General features: G+C 41.9%; 1 protein-coding gene across 1 annotated transcript in view; it reads right to left on the bottom strand.

The window, feature by feature from the left end:
* Positions 1-3,617: 3,617 nt before the first annotated feature.
* The window catches only part of LOC131203051 (probable E3 ubiquitin-protein ligase HERC6), a 49,262-nt gene continuing 30,545 nt past the window's right edge, over positions 3,618-22,334 (bottom strand). The window contains exons 16-23 of the mRNA XM_058192922.1: positions 21,710-21,880; positions 17,995-18,141; positions 14,237-14,403; positions 11,974-12,040; positions 10,999-11,069; positions 9,048-9,231; positions 5,674-5,776; positions 3,618-4,327 (exon numbers count right to left, since the gene is read on the bottom strand). Of these exons, the coding sequence (XP_058048905.1) occupies positions 4,116-4,327; positions 5,674-5,776; positions 9,048-9,231; positions 10,999-11,069; positions 11,974-12,040; positions 14,237-14,403; positions 17,995-18,141; positions 21,710-21,880 (1,122 nt within the window). The 3' untranslated portion in view covers positions 3,618-4,115. The remainder of the gene's footprint in view (positions 4,328-5,673; positions 5,777-9,047; positions 9,232-10,998; positions 11,070-11,973; positions 12,041-14,236; positions 14,404-17,994; positions 18,142-21,709; positions 21,881-22,334) is intronic.

Here is a 22,334-nt window from a genome sequence, read left to right as displayed (position 1 = left end):
CGTACAAAAGAGAATAAGGAAAACCAACACAATCCCAAATATCTTTATCACTTCCTAGTTTTGGATCTCAGAACTCTGGGTTCAGCCTGACCCAACTCCAGGGCCGCAACAGCGGCAGCCGCTTCCGCCCCATGATCTATAACCTCCCTTCTTCAATTCCTGGGTCATCTGATTCCAGGAGGCTTTGTGTTCCTCCACATAGGCCGTAGCCTCCGCAATTGTACTGATTTTTTCGTAATGCCCTCCCGGAAAATCATCAATCCCTCTGGCATCAGCCATCTGAAGCCCACTCCTTCTGGTACAATTTGCTTGACAAAAAATAATATTTCTTTCTTTTTTCACGTACCTGTCTGGGAATCTGCCTCAGAATGGCTATCTCCCTGCCCCTGTAAATCAGTGCCCCACTCCTATGTTTTCTAAGAATTTCATCTCTCGTCTCTCTTCTCACAAATTTGACATGAACCTCTCTGGGAACTGCATGCGTGCGTGCATATTGCGAATTAACTCTATAAACTCGATCCACATCCCAATTCATGAAATCAACACCTCTCCCAAGAAATTCTCCCAACAATTTAGTCACAACATCTCTCAAGTCTTCTTGGTCCACTTCTTCCAAATTTTGAAACCTAAGGAAATAAGACATTTTATCCATCTGTAGTCCAAGCACAGCATTGCCTGTCGTCTCCTCTCTTTTCTGCACTGCCCGCATCTCACCCTCCAAACCTTCCACTTTCTGCTTGTTTTCTGCTGAAACTTGTTGAGTATCCTTTAAATCCTTTTGGATAGTCACAATTTCTGCTCTTATTTCATCCAATTTCTTGTCCATATTAGATAACTTTTCCAAAATTCTCCATCTCTCCAGCAGTTGGTCTCTGACCTTTTGCCATTAAGGAAAAAAAATACAAAATCCTCAGGCAGGCACAGTATCCTTGTAATTTCCTCCGGATCCACCAGGGGCACTCACAGGAGCAACGAGTCCAGAGTACAGTTAGTCAACCAGGAAGTCAAGGAAGTGATGACATCAAAATTCTCATAGTGAAGGCGGAAGCTGGACGCCACCACTGTTCCCCAGAAGGAGGGGGGGCCTCAAACCTTCCCTCCTAAATTTCTCCATCACCTCTTCTCTCCAGAGCTCCACAAAACCGTAATCTTCTTATTTTAAGTTCTCCTCTCCAGAATAACTCGTGCTCCTTCCAACCGCAGGGGAGAAAACCCCCGCACTCCGGAGCAGTCCACTCACGTTTACCGATATTCCCTTCCCTTCTCCTCCTCAATTCTTCTCCGTTCCCTGTTCACCACCAGGCTGCTGCAGTTATAAATCCAATGCCCCGGTGTCACCGGGCACAGCGGCCCAGGCGACGACCAAAATAATGGCCGCGGCCTGTGGCCTCCAAACCCCGCCAAGCCTAGGACGCGCCAGCATCGGTCCCCACAGTCCTGTATGTCGGCTGGGAGACCCCTGGCGAGCCGTCCGTGCGGCAGGTGTCCTTTTCGGAACACCTGGCCCCTGAGGGCCTCGGCGGCGGCCGGATTCGGGCGCTGGAGGCAGGAGAAGCCTTCCAGACGTCCGTTGCCGCTGGACACCGGAAGTCGTCTCCAGCACCAATTGCTTTTAAGTGCTTGCCTAGGTCTTTAGGCACAGCTCCCAGTGTGCCGAGTACCACTGGAACCACCTGCACTGGTTTATGCCAGAGTCTCTGCAATTCGATTCTCAAATCTTGATATCTGGTGACTTCCAAGTTGTTTCTCATCAATTCTGCTGTCACCAGGTATAGCAATGTATTATCATTATTATTAATATTTACACAAAATGACAGTATATACAGCAAACGAGATAATTATGCTGGATTTAGTATCACAGATCACTAGTCGAACACTTATTAATACTATTATTATTAATTTTATTTATTTATTTGTTAATCATAAGATAACAGGTAAAAGTATAAACATAATTTGGATACATGAAAAGAGTAAGTAAAAGGAATATTAGGACAGGGACGGTAAGCACGCAGGTGCACTTATGCACGCCCCTTACATTATTCCTTGCAGACATTATTCCTTACAGACAGCTGGTCATTTGCATCCTTTTGAGAGCAGGGGTGTCAGACTGGATTTCATTGAGGGAAGCATCAGGGATAATAATAATAATAATAATAATAATAATAATAATAATAATAATAATAATAATAATAATAATAATAATAATAATAATAATAATAATAATGATGATGATGTTTTAATTTGTGTACCGTCCTTCTCCTGAAGGACTCAGGGCGGTGAACAGGCAAATAAAATACAAACAAACATACACAATAATTAAAACAACCCTTTAAAAACTGATTGAAATTTGCCAGAAAATTTAAAATGACATTACACCCCATAAAATTACAGAAATTTAAAACCCATCAAAATTCAATTAAAATTTAAAATTAAAATCAGGCCAGTCCAGCCATATGAAATAAATAAGTTTTAAGTTCGCGGCGAAAGGGTTGTGTTTGGTGGGGGGGGCATCTCTACATCACTCATGGGGGGGCACCTGTGATGGCCAAGGCAGGACTTCCCTCAGGCCCTCCCTCACTCTCATTATAATCTTCCTTCCTTTTTTCCTTCCTTCCTTCCTTCCTTTTCTTTTTCCTTCCCCTTTCCTTATTTTTCCTTCTTCGCTCTGTTCCAATCTTCCCTTCTTTTTCTTTCTCTTTTTTCCTCTTTCCCTTTCTACCTGTCCCTTCGTTTGCTCAAATGCAAACATTTCTCCTTTTGTTTTGTTTTTAGTTTGTTTCGCTAGCCCTCTGCCAGAGAAATCGGAGCCTGGTGTGTGGGGGGCATGCACTGCCCCCCCCCCAGCTCCAGTTTTGCTGGCAGAGGGCTGCAGGAGGCCGTCGTGGCCAAAATTGGGGCCCAGGAGGCCTCCCAAACTCCATTTTCACTGGCAGAGGCACCACAGGCCGGTCCTTTGCTGTTTCCAGGGCAGCCCATGGGCCAGATCTAAGCACCCTGCAGGCCTGATCCGGCCCGCAGGACTTGAGTTTGACACCCCTGTTTTAGAGGGTTGTTGAAGCACTTGGAGGTTTATCTGTGTGCCAAATGCTTGTCAAGTATCCACTATCCAAGTGCTTCAACGACCCTGTAAAAGGATGAAAAAGATCAGCTGTCTGCAAGGAATATAAATCCCTCCATTCCCCACTATCCTGCCAGAGCTGAAGAAGCTTCTTAGGTGAGAAGTGAAATGTCTTCAAAAGAAAAACAAGAAAGCCCAGTTGCTTTTTGTAAAAAGCACCTTTGGGACAACCATGACTTGTATGACTGAGAATCTCTACAGACTTCTATGACTGCGTACATTTTCTCGGAAGCTCGGGGGGAGTTACATAGACGTCCGACACGCTGGGTTAAGGTCTTCTCCTCCTTTGGACTTCGGTATCATCAGGACAGATAGTCTTCACTTAACAACCATTCATTCAGTGACTAAAGTTATGGCAGTGCTGAAGCAATGGTAGTTACAACCAGTCCTTGAAGTTATAGCTGTTGCACTGCCCCTGTGATCATGTGACCAAAATTCAGGCATTTGGCACTCATGGATAACATATGTCTGCTCTTCCATTATTAAATCATAAGTGAAAAGGTCTCTCTCTCTCACACACACACACACTTTGCATTTAGCAACAACAACCTGAGGTAAGGCTTCTTTCTTTGGGGTTAAATTTTTTTATTACTTTATCAAACTATAAAATTCAGAAATACAAAGAAAAATGAAAATAATGGGAAAATGGGGGTGGGGGTAGGGGTAGGGGGGGGAGGAAAAGGGTAGGGGAAAAGAAACATAAAAGTATTGGCTCTTTGGTGCAGTAGCATAAAGATAACAACTACAACCTCAACTTTTTGTTTTTACATAATTAGAAGGAACATATTAGCCCAATTTAACTACATGGTAAACAAACCAGCATATTTTCAAAATGCTATATATTTTGACTGTGCACGATCACTTTATTACTAAACAAAGCAAGAAAATCACTGAACAGTCATCTAACTAAAATCCCTTGTGACAATCTCTCCTCCCATCTGAGGTCAAAAGACGACTACAGCTTCCAAGGTGGCATCTTCAAGTTCCTGCTTCAGCCTCAGGCCACAGGTCTGCCAAAGCCACGATTGTTGCTGATCGCTTGAAGAAGCTTCTCCTCCAGTTTTTGTTTTGTTGAATAAATTGGCAGCAATAAAAGATGAAAACAGGTGTCAGCCTCAGGCATAAGATCCTCTGAGGGCAAGATATGTGGAGAAATCTTCCAAGGTTTCATTCCTGTCACAGGGATCCTGTCATTTCCTGCCAAAAACACTAGAAGTATGGGAAATCATCAGTTAAACACAGAATATTAGCGGGAACATAGACAGCTCTAAGAACATGGGATTCTTTGACTCGGGATAATATTGGCTCCAAAAAGATTTAATAAAACTTCTGTTGCCCAACTGGGATCAATTGTAGGGATGACTCCCAATCCAGCCCTATACAGGTAATCCCCGGGTTACAAGCGTTCCCTTAGTGAATGTTTGAAGTTACACGATCAGCTCCCCCTGGCTTTTAGTCCCAAAACTACAAATCTTGCAGTACCGTGGCAATTGTTCGCCCTTACAAACAACTGCCTTGCATGTTGCCAGTCAAAATAGAGGCTCCCAGGGGCGGATTTGCCCCTCAGAAGCTTCATTCAGGCCTCCAGAGGCCTCGCCCAGCACGATGCTGGCTGAAATGGAGTGTGATGCCCCTCAGAAACTCCATTTCAGCCAGCAACATGCTGGGAGGCTGCAGAGGAGACTGCTTGCTAGATCTTCACAAGGTAAGAGACTCAGTGTGGCAGGTTGGGTGGGTGGGTGGGTGGAAAGCAATTGTGGGGATCATAAGGTATTTCAGTAGGTCGAGGAGGCCTTGGGCGTCTTAGGCAGATGGCCTGTTCCATCACTAGCCCCTCCCCCCCCAGCCTTCCCCACCCTAAAATACCTCATGCGCACTTAACAAACGTTGCATTTGATTAGCAAATGCATGGACAAAAAGAGGGAGTGATTCTGTTCAACGTACAAGATTCACTCCCCAAAATCCTCAGGTTACGAATGGAATGGGCAGGTAGTCCCCAACTTAGGACCACAATTGAGCCCAAAATTTATGTTGTTAAGTGAGAAATTTGTTACGTGAGTTGTGCTCCATTTTATGACTCTCCTTGCCACATTTGTTAAGTGAATCTCTGTAGTTGTTAAATTAGTAACACGGTTGTTAAGTGAATCTGGCTTCCCCATGGACTTTGCTTGTCAGACGGTCGCAAAAGGTGACCACATGACCCTGGAACACGGCAACCGTCATAAATATGAAGCAGTTGTCAAGCATCCAAATGTAAATCCCGTGACCATGGGGATGCTGCAATAGTCATAAGTGTGAAAAATGGTCATTAGTCACTTTGTTCAATGTTGTCGTAACTTTGAATGGTCACCAAACAAACTGTTGTAAGTCGAGGACTACCTGTATAGAGTTGCTTCTCAATTATCATTTCAATTCCTTGACTCTCTGTATTAAAAGAAGCTTTTGGAGAGATATGAATGCCTTCTGCTAACACTCATAACAGCTCACAACACAGAAAGAAATTCACCTTCAAGACCTTTAGAAGAGCAATGAAGTACTCGCATATAGATACTTACCCAGAAAACGTTTTTTATCCTCCAAACTCAGCTCATGAAAGACTTCCCAAAACATCTTTATGGTTGGGTGCGTCGAGCTGTATATACCACAATACTCAGCATTCTTCAGTGCAGGAATAATCAATCAGACAATGGGGGAAAAAACCAAGAACCAATAAGAATAAAAAAAACCTGGACTACCTATAGATCATATATAGCTATCATTCTATAAGCCAACTGTCAGGTTTCCAAGTGATAAAACCCATTTTAAAAAAAAGAAATAAGCAAAGTCCATCTTCCAAAACAAATTTCTTTTTAGGTAAGCATCAAATTGGCAAAGTCTGTTGTAATTCCGGATCTGACACAAACCGGAATTACACCACATAATATTATAAGTTAAAAACATCCCTCAAAAGTCACATTTCCAATAAACACTCAATCCACATTTCCTGGTGTCTTCAAACTCCACCTTCCACTCTCACCAGGAGCAGCCCCAACAGGAAAGAAAGTCACCTAGCCAAAACAATCCTCAATATCTATTTGTTCCTTCCCCCCACCTTAAGAATGGGATGAGCCCAGAAATGCCCTTATATAGTAAAGAGAAAGAAAAGGAATAAATAGAGAGCTAAATAAAATGGCTCCACAAATGACAAATTCGCCACCAGCTCAGAGTCATTTGAACAGTGAGATGGGGAGCAGAAGGGAAGGAAGGAAGGAAGGAAGGAAGGAAGGAAGGAAGGAAGGAAGGAAGGAAGGAAGGAAGGAAGGAAGGAAGGAAGGAAGGAAGGAAAGAGAAAAGGAAAAAAGGAAGGGGAAGAAAAATAAAGGTAAATGAGAAATAGGACAGAAAGAAGGGAGGGAGGGAGAAAAAGGAAAGAAAAAGGGAAAAAACAGAAAGAAAGAAAAAAGGAAGGAAAGAAAGAAAGACTTTAGCAACTTTATCTGCAGCCATGCTCAAACTCCTAAATGCCGTCCAGGCAATTCTATCATTCACTTATTTGATAAGCTAGGAGTTGCGATTACCAAACCCTACCCATGCTAATTGAAAATTATGCTGTAGCTCAGGGGTGTCAAATTTGATTTCATTGAGGGCCACATCAGGGTTGTTTGATCTCAGGAGGCTAGGGTGGGCATGGCCAGTTCGACGTCACTTGTCGTGTCCCCCTCCCCCTCCGACGACCGGGTCTAGGAAGTCCGTATCAAGCGTGGCAACGAAGCCTCTGCAGCTTTGCCAAATTCCTTCCAGATTTCTCAGGGCAGGCAGGAATCCAAGTTGTGACTTCAGCAAACTAGATGAGACTGCTTGACTCAAGGTTGGAATGCCAAAAGCAGGTCCTTTATATAGGCTGTGGGGTGTGGCTCCATGACTCAGCATTTATCCAGGCCTGCCCCTCCCTTCCTTCTGCTGGAGTCGCCTCTCAGATCTCCGGAAGCGAGGATCCTCCCACTTTGAATTGTCTTCTGCTGTTTGAGAAAAGGAGGGGTCAGAAGGAGTAGGCCCGAGTAATTTCAATCCGTGGCTGACTTCCTCTGATGGCTGAGCCAAAGGAACACACGCCGTATGAGTGAGGTTTGTTTGTCCCGGCATGGGGCCAGGGCCGGGGGCATGACAGGCTGTTCATCTTCATTATCAGACTCGGAGTCTGATAGCAGGCCCGGGAGGAGACGGGAGGGGCCCGGCTGAGGAGAGGAGGGAGGACGAGGCACAACATCACTCATGTCAAGGGCATCTGTGGTGGCCCAAGTACTCTGCCAGCAAAAAAGGGCTCCTGAGCTCCGTTTTTGGCTGTGATGGCTTCCTGCAGCCCTCTGCCAGCGAAAACAGAGCTTGGGAGGTCTGCCCACAACCCTCGTGAGCTCCATTTTCACGGGCAGAGGCACTGCAGAGCAGTCCTTTGCTGTTTCTAGAGCAGTGCTCACCAGTGGACCACTGGTGATCCGCGAAAAAATGTTGGTGGTCCACAGAAAAATTATTTGCATTTTTTATATTGAACTAAATCAGAAGTCCTCAAACTACGGACCCTGGGCCGGATACTTGCAATGAAGGTTTGTGTTGCTGCAGAGAGTCTCCCCCTTGGGATCTTTTTGTGTGGGTCAGAGGGGGGCAGAAATTCCAACTTGGGGTCTGTCTGGGGCTTTGGGCAAAGGCTGGAGGGAAGAGCTGCTAGTGGCGAAGAGCCGGAGAGCCTTGTTCCAGTGGGACTGCATCATGGCCTGGAACTGGCTGACCATCTCAGTCCACTGAGCCTCCAGGTACCAGTACCTGACCTTGTACTCCTGCAGGTATTCCTTCTGCTTGGAAAGCCTATGCTTGTAGTCCTGAGTGAGGTGCTTATTTATTTATTTATTTATTTATTTAGATTTTTATACCACCCTTCTCCCGAAGGACTCAAGGCGGTTTACAGCCAGATAAAACAGAACAAGAATAAATACAAGATAAAATAATATTTAAAAAACTTATTAAATTGGCCCAAATTAAAATATAATTAAAACAGTAAAAACCCAATTAAAAACTAAAATCCTACGCCACTCCTGCGCAAATAAATAGATATGTCTTCAGCTCGCGGCGAAAGGTTCGAAGGTCAGGAAGTTGGCGGAGTCCTGGGGGAAGTTCATTCCAGAGGGTGGGAGCCCCCACAGAGAAGGCCCTTCCCCTGGGGGTCGCCAGCCGACATTGCTTGGCGGACGGCACCCTAAGGAGTCCCTCTCTGTGAGAGCGCACGGGTCGGTGGGAGGCAATCGGTGGCAGTAGGCGGTCCCGTAAATAACCCGGCCCTATGCCATGGAGTGCTTTAAAGGTAGTAACCAACACCTTGAAGTGCACCCGAAAGACCACAGGTAGCCAGTTCAGCCTGCGCAGGAGTGGTGTCACATGGGAGCCATGAGCAGCTCCCTCCCTCCCTCAGCTTCTGTTGAGCTCCTTCTTGGCCAGATCCAATTTGAACTGAGCCAGCTGTTTTGCCAACTTTTTCTCGTGGTGGCTGCTTAGCTCCAATGACTGTTTCCTATTGGGGCCTTAAGGAGCCCGGGCAGGCAGGCGAGGAGTGGTTGGGAGGGGAGGGATGAGTAGAGGCTGGTGAGGCACCCCTCACTGTGAGTGCCATCAAGTTGGACATAGAGTTGGCCACACCCACCCAGCCGGTCATTAGGCAGATCATATTAGTGGTCCATGGAATTTCAAATTATGAATTTAGTGGTCCCTGAGGACCTAAAGGTTGGGGACCCCTGTTCTAGAGTACCTCTGTGGGCCAGATCTAAGCACCCTGTGGGCCAGATCCGGTCCCTGGACTTTGAGTTTGACCCCCCTCTTGTAGCTAATGCTATAGTTCCATCCCTCCAATCATGATCTGCTCATAAAGGTCCTTGTCATAAAATACATCTCTCCATCCACTTACCCTTTCGTACAAATCCCAATCATAATTGGCATTTCCAATTACCACTTCCATCAGTTGTTCAGGCTCAAAGATGCCAACTAGCTTTTCATCCAGGACTTTGTAAAATCCTCTCCTGAACTCACTGAAAACATCATCCACTGATTTGTTGAATATGTAATCCACGTATTTGTCAACAAAGTCTTTCCTTTAAAAAGTAGAAAATAAGCCTGATTTTTTTTCGAGAAGGACAAATGCTTGGCCTTTAAATAAATTTATCAGGGTTCAGAATCAGATCTCTTCAGTTAATGTTGCTCATAAATCTAAAACTATATATATATATATATATATATATATATATATATATATATATATATATATATATATATATATATATATATATATATATATATTTGTTTTCTGAGGTTTTCTCACGGGTGTTTGTATATAGGTCTTTGGTTGTTCGGGTTTTCTCCCGTGTAAGATTGGAAGTGTCTTGGCGACGTTTCGACGAAGTCTCATTCGTCATCTTCAGGCTTCAGCTTCCTGCTTCTGGGAGCAATGTGTGATTGCAGCTGTTTCTTCCTTTTTAATTGCTAGTGGGGGTTTGAACTGATTGGGTGGGAGCTTGGCTATCCAATCAGAGCACAACCAAGCACAGCCAAGCCTATCCAATCAGAGCACAGCCAAGCTCCCACCCAATCAGTTCAAAGCCCCACTAGCAGTTAAAAAGGAAGAAACAGCTGCAATCACACATTGCTCCCAGAAGCACGAAGCTGAAGCCTGAAGATGACGAATGAGACTTCGTCGAAACGTCGCCAAGACACTTCCAATTTTACACGGGAGAAAACCCGAATAACCAAAGACACCCCCCCCACACACATATATACACACACACACATTTATTTATTAATATAATAAATGTTCACTTTATTAGATATTTACAAGAATTAGTTGAAACTGGAGAGAAGTCTTTGTACCACAAGGCAAAAAAAGGATATATATTACTCAACATTTAGGCCTTTGAACGAGAACAAGACTGAAATTTTATAAAGAAATAAGAATTAAAAGACTAGACTGGTTGCATTTTAGTTAGCTATGTTTCTCTATTTTCTTCCCATTTCCCCACCTTTTCCCCAAATTCTCACCCTACAGTATTCCTTGAGTTATGACAGCAATTGGGACTGGGATTGCCGTCACTAAACGCTGCAGTTGTAGAGTATAATGTTACACGATTGCATTGCTTAGCAATGGTAATCCTGAAGTTCCGTTTGTTGTCGTAACCCAGCCCCTCTTGGGTCTCTAAGCAGGAAGAATACCAGGTAAGGAGTGTGGGGATGGGTGCCACAAGCAAGCTGGCATCGGGCACGAGTGGATGCTGGGGAGCATGGGAAAGCTGGCAAGGGTTTCGGGTTTCTAGTGTGCTCGGGTGGTGAGGAATGTGGGCAGGTGCTGGGGAGAAAAAGTGGTGAGAGAAACATAAGGGAGTGACTTGCGACCTTCTCTTGCCAAATTCCCATTGATTTTGCTTGTTGGAAAGTGGCAGGGAAGGTTGCCATTGCTGATCACCTGACTGTGGCTGGCTCTGATGTAATCATAAGCCAGGTGCCCAGTTTAGGGCCACATGACCCCAGGGATACTGCAACAGCCACACATTTGTGTCAGAGGTTCCTGTTGTTCAATGCAATTGGAAATTTTGAACTGTTGTGAGTGAGTGAGTGATCCTAACTCAAAGACTACCTGTAGTTTAGATCTGAAGAAATTTTTTCAAATCCCATAGAAATGCAAGAAGTTTGAGGATATCAGTAACTGAAAGTTTAAGAAATTATCCGATTCCTACAGGGAGCTTTACTAATGTCTTGAACTATGACACCCCCCCCCCCACTTTACTTCTAACATCACTGGTCATTGTGGGTGCGGATCATTCAAACAAAGCACCTTTAGAGAGGTCATTTTAAGAGTCATTGATACATACTTATTGGCATTGTTTACAGCTGTCAAAATGCCATTTTCAATCAAGTCTACATCCATGCTGTCCCAGGAAACCTGAAAAATAAAGTTGCTGCATGTTTGCAAATCTGTTAAAGCTAAAATTAATGTATTAGTAGAGTCTCCGCACTGAATAGTGTCAAGACTTTCTATTTATGGGATAGTTGGCATCAGTAGCTTAAGCCAATGAAGCAGTGTGAATAATGCTTTGGCTGGTACACACATGGTCTCATTTTACTGAATAACTAAGGAGACTCAGACAACAATCAAACTTTATACCAAGGTCGTGAATCATAATGGCTGGATTCACATAGCATACCAACCATAAACAAATCATCTTATGACTTAATGTGTGAATGAGATTTTAGCCTTTAGTGACTTTTCTCTGGAGGGCCCAAGTGTGCCTGCAGGATGTGGTAAAAAAAATGTGATGCACATAAAAAAACCAAGCTGAGCTTGGACTAAACAATCATTGATCATTTTAATGATCCCATAATCCGTGCAGGGTAGAGTCTGAGCAACTGAATGAAGCTGAGAGTTTACTAGCCGGATGCCCTTCCTGTCGCCAATGCAGAGATTTGTTCAGCAGCTACTGCATTTCTCTGAAAATAAGCCCTCCCTGAAAATATTTAAATGCATGCTCAGCCAGTCCCCGCCATTTCCTCTGGTTAAGGTTAGGGAGACAGAGCTGGACGTCAGTAAAATGGCAAGAGGAGCCCCACCTTGCTCCACGCGCCCCAAAATAATAAGACCTCCCCGAAAATAAAGTCAAGCACCTATTTCAGGGTTCAAAAAAAATATAAGACAGGGTCTTATTTTTGGTGTATTATCATTGTGCCCAGAGAGAGAAATATCTGCCTATATAACTGATTTTACCACTCTGGATTTCTTCCATTTTTAACATCTATTCCAGGTTATTAAGCATTTGAGGAGGTATCATAAAACAATGCAGGATACTCACGGAGTAGCATAGCTGAAACCGGTCTTCAAGATCATCTGATTCATACTCCAGAACTGTCTGCAAACTTCTTCATAACAAAAGGAAACAGAAAATAAAATATTATAGGAAGTTCTTTCAGCAGATATTAAAAAATTGTCAATCAAAAATACATGCCGAATTGGGTTTTTTTATAAGCCTGAGAACATGAACAAGATCTCTTTTGAGTCATCATATCTAGTGATGGAGCTAGAATGGTTAGCTTGATCCAGATAGTCAAGTATTTGGTGAGAAGATACAGAGAAGATAGTTGTATAACTGCTCCAGAAAAACCTTTGGATCCTGATAATTTTAAAAACTAAGTTAGTGGGTAATACTCTCTTCCCAGGCCAAATAATGTATCCAATTTTAAAGGGGACATGCTTTGGGATTGGGATTTGGGTCATACTGGGATTTACTAAACCAGGCGGAGACACCAGTTACATTGGGCAAAAGAGAACATTCCTTCTCCTAGACCAGGGGTGTCAAACTCAATTTCATTGAGGGCCACATCAGGGTTATGTTTGACCTTGTGGGGGGGGTGGATTGGGCATGGTCAGGGGGCTTGGCCAGCTCGACATCACTCGTGTCAAGGGCACCTATGCTGGCCTAAGTGCTCTGCCAGAGAAAACGGGCTCCTGAGCTCCGTTCTCGGCTGCAACAGCTTCCTGCAACCCTCTGCCAGCGAAAATGGAGCTTGTGGCCCGCCCGAGCTCTGTTTTTGCTGACAGAGGCACCGCGGACCAGTCCTTTGCTGTTTCCAGGGTGGCCCTGCGGGCCAGATCTAAGCACCCCACAGGCCAGATCCAGGCCCCAGGTGTTGAGTTTGACACCCTTGTCCTAGACAGTTAAGAAGAAGTGTGTGATGGCTACTGTATTTGTAAGTATGTTTTGGAATAAATACATGTTTGTCGTAAATCTGTGGCTTATTATCCTTGCTTCTGCTGAATAATTAAAAAAAAATTCTGTCCTTACGGACAGCAAAAGCTGGTGCTTTTAAAGGACATTTAATGAATCATTTCCACACTAATACAGAGATGGGAGCCTAAGGAGATCCCATAAAGAGAAAAAAGCAGATAGATCTCAATCATTTTCTTCCCCTAAACTAGGATGGACTTAACATAACATAATAACAGAGTTGGATGGGACTGTGGAGGTCTTCTAGTCCAACCCCCTGCCCAGACAGGAAGCCCTATACCATTTCAGACAAATGGCTATCCAACATTTTCTTAAAAATTTCCAGTGTTGGAGCATTCACAATTTCTGCAGGCAAGTTGTTCCACTGATTGATTGTTCTAACTCTCAGGAAATTTCTCCTTAGTTCTAAGTTGCTTCTCTCCTTGATTAGTTTCCACCCATTGCTTCTTGTTCTACCCTCAGGTGCTTTGGAGAATAGTTTGACTCCCTGAGATATTGGAACACTGCTATCATGTCTCCCCTAGTCCTTCTTTTCATTAAACTAGACATACCCAGTTCCTGCAACCGTTCTTCATATGTTTTAGCCTCCAGTCCCCTAATCATCTTTGGTGCTCTTCTCTGCACTCTTTCTAGTCTCTGAACATCTTTTTTATATCGTGGCGACCAAAACTGAATGCAATATTCCAAGTGTGGCCTTACCAAGGCATTATAAAGTGGTATTAACACTTCACGTGATCTTGATTCTATCCCTCTGTTTATGCAGCCCAGAACTGTGTTGGTTTTTTTGGCAGCTGCTGCTAACTGCTGGCTCATATCTAAATGGTTGTCCACTAGGACTCCAAGATCCCTCTCACAGTTACTTCTTGCCCTTGGTTATGCATAGAGAACACTTTCTCTGTCAGCCATTACAGCTATGTAACTGGGGATCTTCTACTCCAGGGGTGTCAAACTGGCGGCCCATGGGCCAGATGCATTGCACGCAGGCCACGCCCAGCTCAGCAAAGGAAAACAAAGTCATGAAATGTCACGCGATGGCAATGTGACGCGAGTTTGACATTGGTGTTCTACTATAGGTTACTATAGCAACTCAAATCAAGAGAAGGGATGCATTCCTACTGCAGAATGGATGAGGGGAGAAATGACAAATGATTTGCTGATCTCTACATCTTGGCCAACTCATCTTAAACCACATTCAAATGTTAGGATTTCCTTCCTTTTGGCACATTCTTTGAAACAGAAACATGGTTTTGTTAGTTGTAGGGTGAGTGCAATGACTGGATAAAATCAGTTAAGACTAAATGTTCCTAGTAAGTTGATAGAATTCATTTACCTTCCTAGGACCGGGCTTAGCTCTTTCACATCACTGAGAGTTGGCTTTTTGTTAAGCAGCTTTTTAAAGACAGCAAGCGGGAAGGGTATGTAGGCAGTGACTTGGTTGGCTATTGAGAGTCCACAGAGAATACCAAAAAGGAAATATTTATTCTTCTCCATAGAAGGCTGCAAGAACAAACCAGCAAGAGAACATCACCACAATTCCCAACAAGCACAGTCAATGAGAAGGAATACAGATTACCTTTGCAGTATTTAAAGGGACACACCTTTCTACAATGGGATAAGTAGCCTTTAGATGGCTAATTCCAGAGGGAATATTGGTGACATGGCACGGACAAAAGTGTAGATTGGATTCAGTAGAGAAGGCGGAACAATTTTATGATCAGTTTTTGGGACCACAAGAGGAAGAGAGATTGAGAGAGGAAAGAGAGGTTAGATGTCAAGAGAAACCTACTGAAGAAAGAGACATACATAGGGCCATGGCAGCGCTCCATGGCATAGGGCCGGGCTATTTACGGGACCGTCTGCTGCTACCGAATACCTCTCACCGACCCGTGAGCTCTCACAGAGAGGGACTCCTCAGGGTGCCATCGGCTAGGCAGTGCCGTCTGGCGACACCCAGGGGAAGGGCCTTCTCTATGGGGGCTCCCACCCTTTGGAACGAGCTTCCCCCAGGACTTCGTCAACTTCCGGACCTCCGAACCTTTCGCCGCGAGCTTAAAACTCATCTATTCATCTGCGCAGGACTGGATTAGATTTTAGATTTTAAATTTAAACTGGTTTTAATGGGTTTTATTATGTATACTGTTATTTTTAATTATTCGGCTATTTGGAATAAGTTTTTTAATTGATGTTTTATTTTGTATTTATATGAATTTTTTATCTGCCTGTAAACCGCCCTGAGTCCCTAGGGAGATAGGGCGGTATAAAAATACGAAAATAAATAAAAATAAATAAAATAAAACATACAGCAAAAGGAAGATGCAAGAGAACGGGAGGAAATAGCAATAGAAGAAGGAGCAAGGGCAAAAGAAGTAAAAGGGAAAAGAGCAACTAGAACAGCAAATCCCATTTATAAGTAAACACCATGGAAGAAGAAATAAAGTTAATGTCAATTAATATAAATGGACTGAATTGGCTATAAAATAAAAAAATCCTTTAACAAATCAGAAAAATTACAATGGTAAAATTACAATTTGTTTACAAGAAGTTTATATTAAAAAGCAACTTAATAGAATATTGGAATACCTGAAAATTGGGAAGTTATATGCCTCTCTCCTACAACAAACTAAGAGGGGTGTAGCACTCTATATTAAAGAGACAATAAAAGCTAAACAAATCTTCATGGATGAGGAAGGGAGGATCTTAATGGTGGAGATAATAATGAACTATAAACAAATGCTTCTAGTGGCAATATATGCACCAAATGATAAGCATGACGATTTTTATCGTAAATTATGTAAGAAAATAATAGAATTGGAATACGAAAACATATGCATTGTAGGAGATTTGAATGAAATTGTAGATGTAGACTCGGACTATAAATCTAGTAAAATAAACAAAAAAAGGAGGAAAAGACTCCCAAGAACCTTTTTTTTAAATTGTAGAAGAACTAGATATTCAAGATGCTTGGTGAAAAGCATACCCCAAGAAAACTCAATATATGTTTTATTCAAACAGACATTTATCCTGGTCCAGAATAGACATGTTGTGGATGTCAACTGAGCCAATAGCTAATATACAAGAAATAAATATTCAGACAAATATCTGGGCAGATCACAACCCAATAAAAGTTATATGGAAGGGACAAAAAAAAAAGAAGTCAAGATGGACAATGAATCAAACAATATGGAAAGAAAAGGAATATATACAATTCATGGAAAGAGAAATGGAGTTCTTCTTCAAAGCGAATAGAAAAGAAGAAACATTATTACAGAATGTATAGGATACAGCAAAGGCATATATTATAGGATTAACCATAATATATGTGGGAAAGAGAAACAAAAAAAAGGAGCCAAGTGCGAAAGAAATTAGAAGAGGAGCATAGGAGGTTAGAGATGGAACTACATATATTAACATTGGCAATTAAAGAGAAAGAACAAACTGGTTATTATGTGATATTGGAAACATTTTATCGATGGTTAGAGGACAAATATAAAAATTAGAAATAAAAGTAGAGGAGTAAAATATAGAAAAAAATTAATAGAGTTAAGCAAATTAAGAAAAGGATGTAAAGTATTAGATATTTAATGTATTGGTATTAAGCCAAGAATAGATTAAATAATGAATATGATTGTAAATTTTAACTGTTATTGCACAAACATTTGTACCTAGATGACACAGTTTAATGGATGATGGATTATTTGTATTAAAATAAAATTTATATATGTATATATATATATATATATATATAGGTCTTTGGTTGTTCGGGTTTTCTCCCGTGTAAAATTGGAAGTGTCTTGGCGACGTTTCGACGAAGTCTCATTCGTCATCTTCAGGCTTCAGCTTCGTGCTTTTGGGAGCAATGTGTGATCACAGCTGTTTCTTCCTTTTAACTGCTAGGGGGGGGGGGTTGAACTGATTGGGTGGAAACTTGACTTCGTCGAAACGTCGCCAAGACACTTCCAATTTTATGCGGGAGAAAACCCGAATAACCAAAGACCTACATACAAACACCCGCGAAAACCTCAGAAAACAAATATATATATATATATATATATATATATATATATATATATATATATATATATATATATATATATATATATATATATATATAGAGAGAGAGAGAGAGAGAGAGAGAGAGAGAGAGAGAGAGAGAGAGAGAGAGAGAGAGAGAGTTATTTATCAAAATGCAGATTGCTAATTGGTTAAATGCTTCCTTTCATTCAGCTCAAATTTTATAGTCCCTTAAGGCAGGGGTGTTAAATTCATGTCATCACGTCATTGTCATGTGACGTATCGGGACATTTCCCCTCTTTCCTAAATAGGGGGTTGGCATGGCCAGGGCATGATGCATCCAGCCCGCGGGCAGTGAGTTTGACTCCCCTGCCTTAAGGCAACTTTCCCACACTTTGGAGCCTCAAGAGGTGTTGGGATTAAAAATCCTCATAATCCCTCAGTTAGGTGTTTCACAGACAATTTTTTTTCAATGAACAAAAGACCAGGTGTAGAACTTCACAAATCAAACTTCCACATATTTTCCACATTAAGATCCAATATCCCGAAGATGAAACTAAAATACTTTGGCCACCTAATGAGAAGGAAGGACTCACTGGAGAAGAGCCTAATGCTGGGAAAGATTGAGGGCAAAAGAAGAATGCGATGACAGAGAATGAGGTGGCTGGATGGAGTCACTGAAGCAGTAGGCGTGAGCTTAAATGGACTCCAGAGGATATGAAGGCCTGGAGGAATGTTGTCCATGGGGTCCAGTGGTGGTATTCAGCCAATTCTATCCAGTTCGGGTAAACTGGTAGGCAGCCGCTTGGGAGGCTCCGCCCACCCGCCTGGACATCATCACATCCCGTTTTTGACGCTCTGCACATGCGCAGAAAGTCTTGGACATGCACAGAGGTGGCACGTGTGCTCACATTTGCGAACCGGTAGCAAAGGTAAGTGATGGGGTTGCGATGGGTCGGACACAACTTCGCAACTAACAACAACAGATACCCCCTTGGGTTAATGTGGGCAGGGTTGGTAGGTATCATCTTGATGAATTGAATTCATCTGAACTGGAATTGGGTCTGATAAACTTACCTTGGGAGGGAACCACATTGGGGAAGTGGGTTCAGGATACATAAACATCCCATATTCTGGCTGTACCACCTTCTCAAACACCTCTGAAAAGAATTCTACCACGAAACCTTTATCTCCATAATAAGACGTTTCATTTTCAAATTGAACCTGCCAAAACAAGTAAAAAAGAAAGGAAAAGTAGTCCAAAGAATGTATATGGAGATTCTCAATCATCTAAGTCATAGTTGTTCAAAAGGTGCTTCTCCAAAAGGCAACTGGACTTTCTTGGGTTTTTTTTTTGAAAAAGGAAAAAAAAACCTAGGAAGTCCAGCTGATTTTTGCAAAAGCACCTTTGGGATAGTTCAAGGCATCTGTTGACCTGACTGAGAGAAAACAATTGAGGAATCGGTGTCCATAGAAGCCCTAGAGCAGAGGTTAATGATTGTGCTTAGCCTTCATCCAGCAATCTCATCTGTGCCCCAATGACTAGAAGCAGATCTCAGATAGTTACATGAAGCTGCTTCTGAATGGTTCCCTACCATGATCCCCCTCCCACCTGCTTCAAAATCTTCCTTTCAAGGGTCCCCAAGGTTTCTGAACATACCTGGAGAATGCCCAGGCAACTCAGGATTCTGCAACATTTGAGGAAAAAAGTTGTAGTTTTAAGAATTGCAAGAAAGAATTGAAACACAAACATCCTTCTTCAGATGGACAAAGAAAGCTGCAAAAATGTTGAATTGTATTGTATGCGACCTGTCCCTTAAACCACACTTTGATTCCTACTATGCTACAGAGCCCCCGACTACGACATCGCACATGCGAACATGTTAACCTCACTACTAACTTGGGCTACCTCTTGCCCATATCCTCTCATCTTCCTGGGTGACCTCAATCTACCTCATATTAATTGGATAACAAATGAATGTACAACTGAACCCATCCATACTACCCTATACAACGCTGTCACAAATCTAGGTCTTGAACAACTAGTAACTAACAATACAAGAATCAACAACTGCCTTGACCTCATCTTCTGCAACAACCCAACTCAATTTATGGACTACAAATAAAAGAACCCTTTTCCAACAGTGACCACAGCATGATAGACTTTTGTCTCAATATACACCCTTACAAAAATCGTCATATTAATAGTATTCCAAACTACAATTTCAAAAAAGCCAACTATGACCTTATAAACACCTACCTCTCATTTCTTGACTGGCAAAATCTATTCTCATCCTGTATCACTGCTGAAGACCACTACAGAGTTTTCCTACTTGAAATCAATAGAGACATTAAACTCTACCACAAAAATCAAGAAAAACAAATTACCCATATCAATAAAAAAGCTTCAATCCAAAAAAAAGATCCCTTTGGAGAAAAACAAAAAGGGACATGTAGCAAATTTCAAAAACCGATACAGAGATATATGCAACCAAATAAAAATTGAATGCACCAATTACCACACCAAGCAAGAAGAAGACCTTCTGCGCACAAATTCCAATCGTGCTTTTTATAATTTTGTGAACAACAAACTTAATGACTCGAGATCTATCCCACCACTAAAAGAATCTAACGGCAAAGAAAATAAAGATGGAACAGTTAATGCAAACATCTTTAACACATTCTTCGGCTCAGTCTTTGTTAACAGTAATGGCTCATACCCGACATTCCCCAACCGCACCAACAACGACCTAACACATATAGATTTCACTGAAGAAAATGTTGAAAAAGCTCTTCGCAAACTGAAACCATCCCTATCTACAGGACCTGATGGACTATGTGCATACTTCTTAAAAAAGCTTTCCACTAATATAGCAGAACCCCTAAGCATAATCTTTGGAAAAGCCTTCATGACCAGTTCCCTTCCCAAACTTTGGTCACTAGCCACGGTCATTCCAGTCTTCAAAAAAGGAGATCCAGCTTAGTTGAAAATTACAGACCAATCTCTCTATGCTGTGTCACCTGTAAAGTTATGGAATCTATCATCAACCAATCCATTATCCTCTACCTAGAAACAAACAATCTACTCTCTAATAAACTATTTGGTTTCAGAAAAAAAAAATGTAACTTACAACTTCTTCACTGCAAAAACATATGGACTACAAATCTTGATCAAGGCAAAACAATAGATGCAATTTACGTAGACTTCTGTAAAGCTTTTGACTCAGTGGTACATGACAAACTTCTCCTAAAACTAAAATCCTACGACATCTCCGGACCCCTCCACAATTGGATATCAGCGTTCCTGTCAAACAGACAAGTGGTCAAAATAGGCAGTGCCCTATCAAATCCTGTTCCTGTCAATAGCGGCGTTTCCCAAGGCAGGGTTCTTGGACCAACACTCTTCATTTAATACATTAATGATCTCTGTGACCATATTAAAAGTAATTGTGTTCTTTTCGCTGATGATGTCAAACTATTTAACACTACCAACAATACAGCTACCCTTCAAAAAGACCTTGACTTTGTGTCAGAATGGTCAAAAACTTGGCAACTCCAAATCTCAACCAGCAAATGCTCTGTCTTACACATTGGAAAAAAGAATCCAAACACTAAATACAAACTCGATGGACATTACCTTACAGATGACCCCCACCCTGTCAAAGACCTTGGAGTTTTCATATCCAATGATCTAAGTGCCAAAGCCCACTGCAACTACATCGCAAAAAAGGCTTTAAGAGTTGTAAACCTAATCTTACGTAGTTTCTTCTCCAGAAACACTACACTACTTACCAGAGCTTATAAAACATTTGCTAGACCAATTCTTGAATACAGCTCGCCTGTCTGGAACCCATACCACATTTCAGACATCAATACAATTGAATGTGTCCAGAAATATTTTACAAGAAGAGTTCTCCACTCCTCTGAATAGAACAAAATACCTTATGCCACCAGACTTGAAATCTTGGGTTTAGAAAACTTAGAACTCCGCCGCCTTCTACAGGACCTGTGTTTAACTCATAGAATCATCTATTGCAATGTCCTTCCTGTTAAAGACTACTTCAGCTTCAATCACAACAATACAAGAGCAAACAATAGATTTAAACTTAATATGTTAACCGCTTCAATCTTGATTGCAGAAAATATGACTTCTGTAACAGAGTTGTTAATGCTTGGAACACACTACCTGACTCTGTGGTCTCTTCTCAAAATCCTCAAAGCTTTAACCAAAAACTGTCTACTATTGACCTCACCCCATTCCGAAGAGGTCCGTAAGGGGTGTGCATAAGAGCACAAATGTGCCTACCATTCCTGTCCTATTGTTTTCTTTCATTATATCCAATTAATATAGTTATTGCATGCTTATGCTTATATATATATGCTTATATATTATATAGTTACTTTCATGCTTATGCTTATATATACTGTTGTGACAAAATAAATAAATAAATAAATAAATAAATAAATAAATAAATAAATAAATAAATAAAATTCCTTTAGTGAATAGCAGAAAAGCTCTGAATTTGCAGGAGGTCAAAAGGATTTGATGTTTTTTAACCCATTGACTGGTTTTGGATGCATCACTCAGCCAAGCTATTCTACTGCTGTTAGGTGCAGGAAAATTAGAGGTGACCTTCAGCCTGTACATTGTGTCTAGTTTCTTAGAATTAAGGCGAAATACAGGTAATCCTTGACTTACAACCATTCATTTAATGACCTTTTGAAATGACCATTTTTCACTACGCCAGTGAGTTCTCAGGTTCAAAGCTCAGGTAACTCTGCATCAGCTCACCAGCAGTTGCTTTTTCAGGTAGGTGTCCTCTATTATACTGAGCTTGTGCCAGGTGTCTTCAACAAGAAAGTGGCGTCGCACTTTCAGAGAAAAGAAAGGGTATTCTGGAGGGTCACTATTTCTCAGCCTCCGATGGATGTCCCATTCAAGGCGAGCTTTCCATTTTAAATCCTGGAGAAGTCCAGGGGGAAAAAGAGATAAAAACCAATAAACAATTTTCACATTTTATCGTAGAAGGAATGTAAGCAAATCAAAGGAAACCTGCTTTTAAGGCAATTCTGATGATGGTGTTTATATTTATGCATTTTCTCCTCAAATAACCTAACAGCATTCAACCATTTCTTAATTCCAACAATTTAACCAGTGTACAGTACAATCACTTATCCAACAATCGATTCTATACTCTAATTATGCTCAGTCGGGCCTGCTCAGCCGCCACTCCCTTCCTTGGTCCTTTCTACCCTTCTCTACCTTCTTCTACTTTCCCCATGCTTCCTCCTCCTCGCTTTCCTACTTCCTCTCCTCCTTCCCACTTCTCACTTCCACCCTTTCTAACCCTCCCTCTTCCCCTCCTTCTTCTCCTCCTATCCTTTCTTCCCCCTCCCTTCTTTCCTACCTACCTACC

Source organism: Ahaetulla prasina, chromosome 8 (assembly GCF_028640845.1).
Source record: "Ahaetulla prasina isolate Xishuangbanna chromosome 8, ASM2864084v1, whole genome shotgun sequence".
In the NCBI taxonomy this organism is placed as follows: Eukaryota; Metazoa; Chordata; class Lepidosauria; order Squamata; family Colubridae; genus Ahaetulla; species Ahaetulla prasina.
This window is presented reverse-complemented; position numbering and strand designations above follow the sequence as displayed.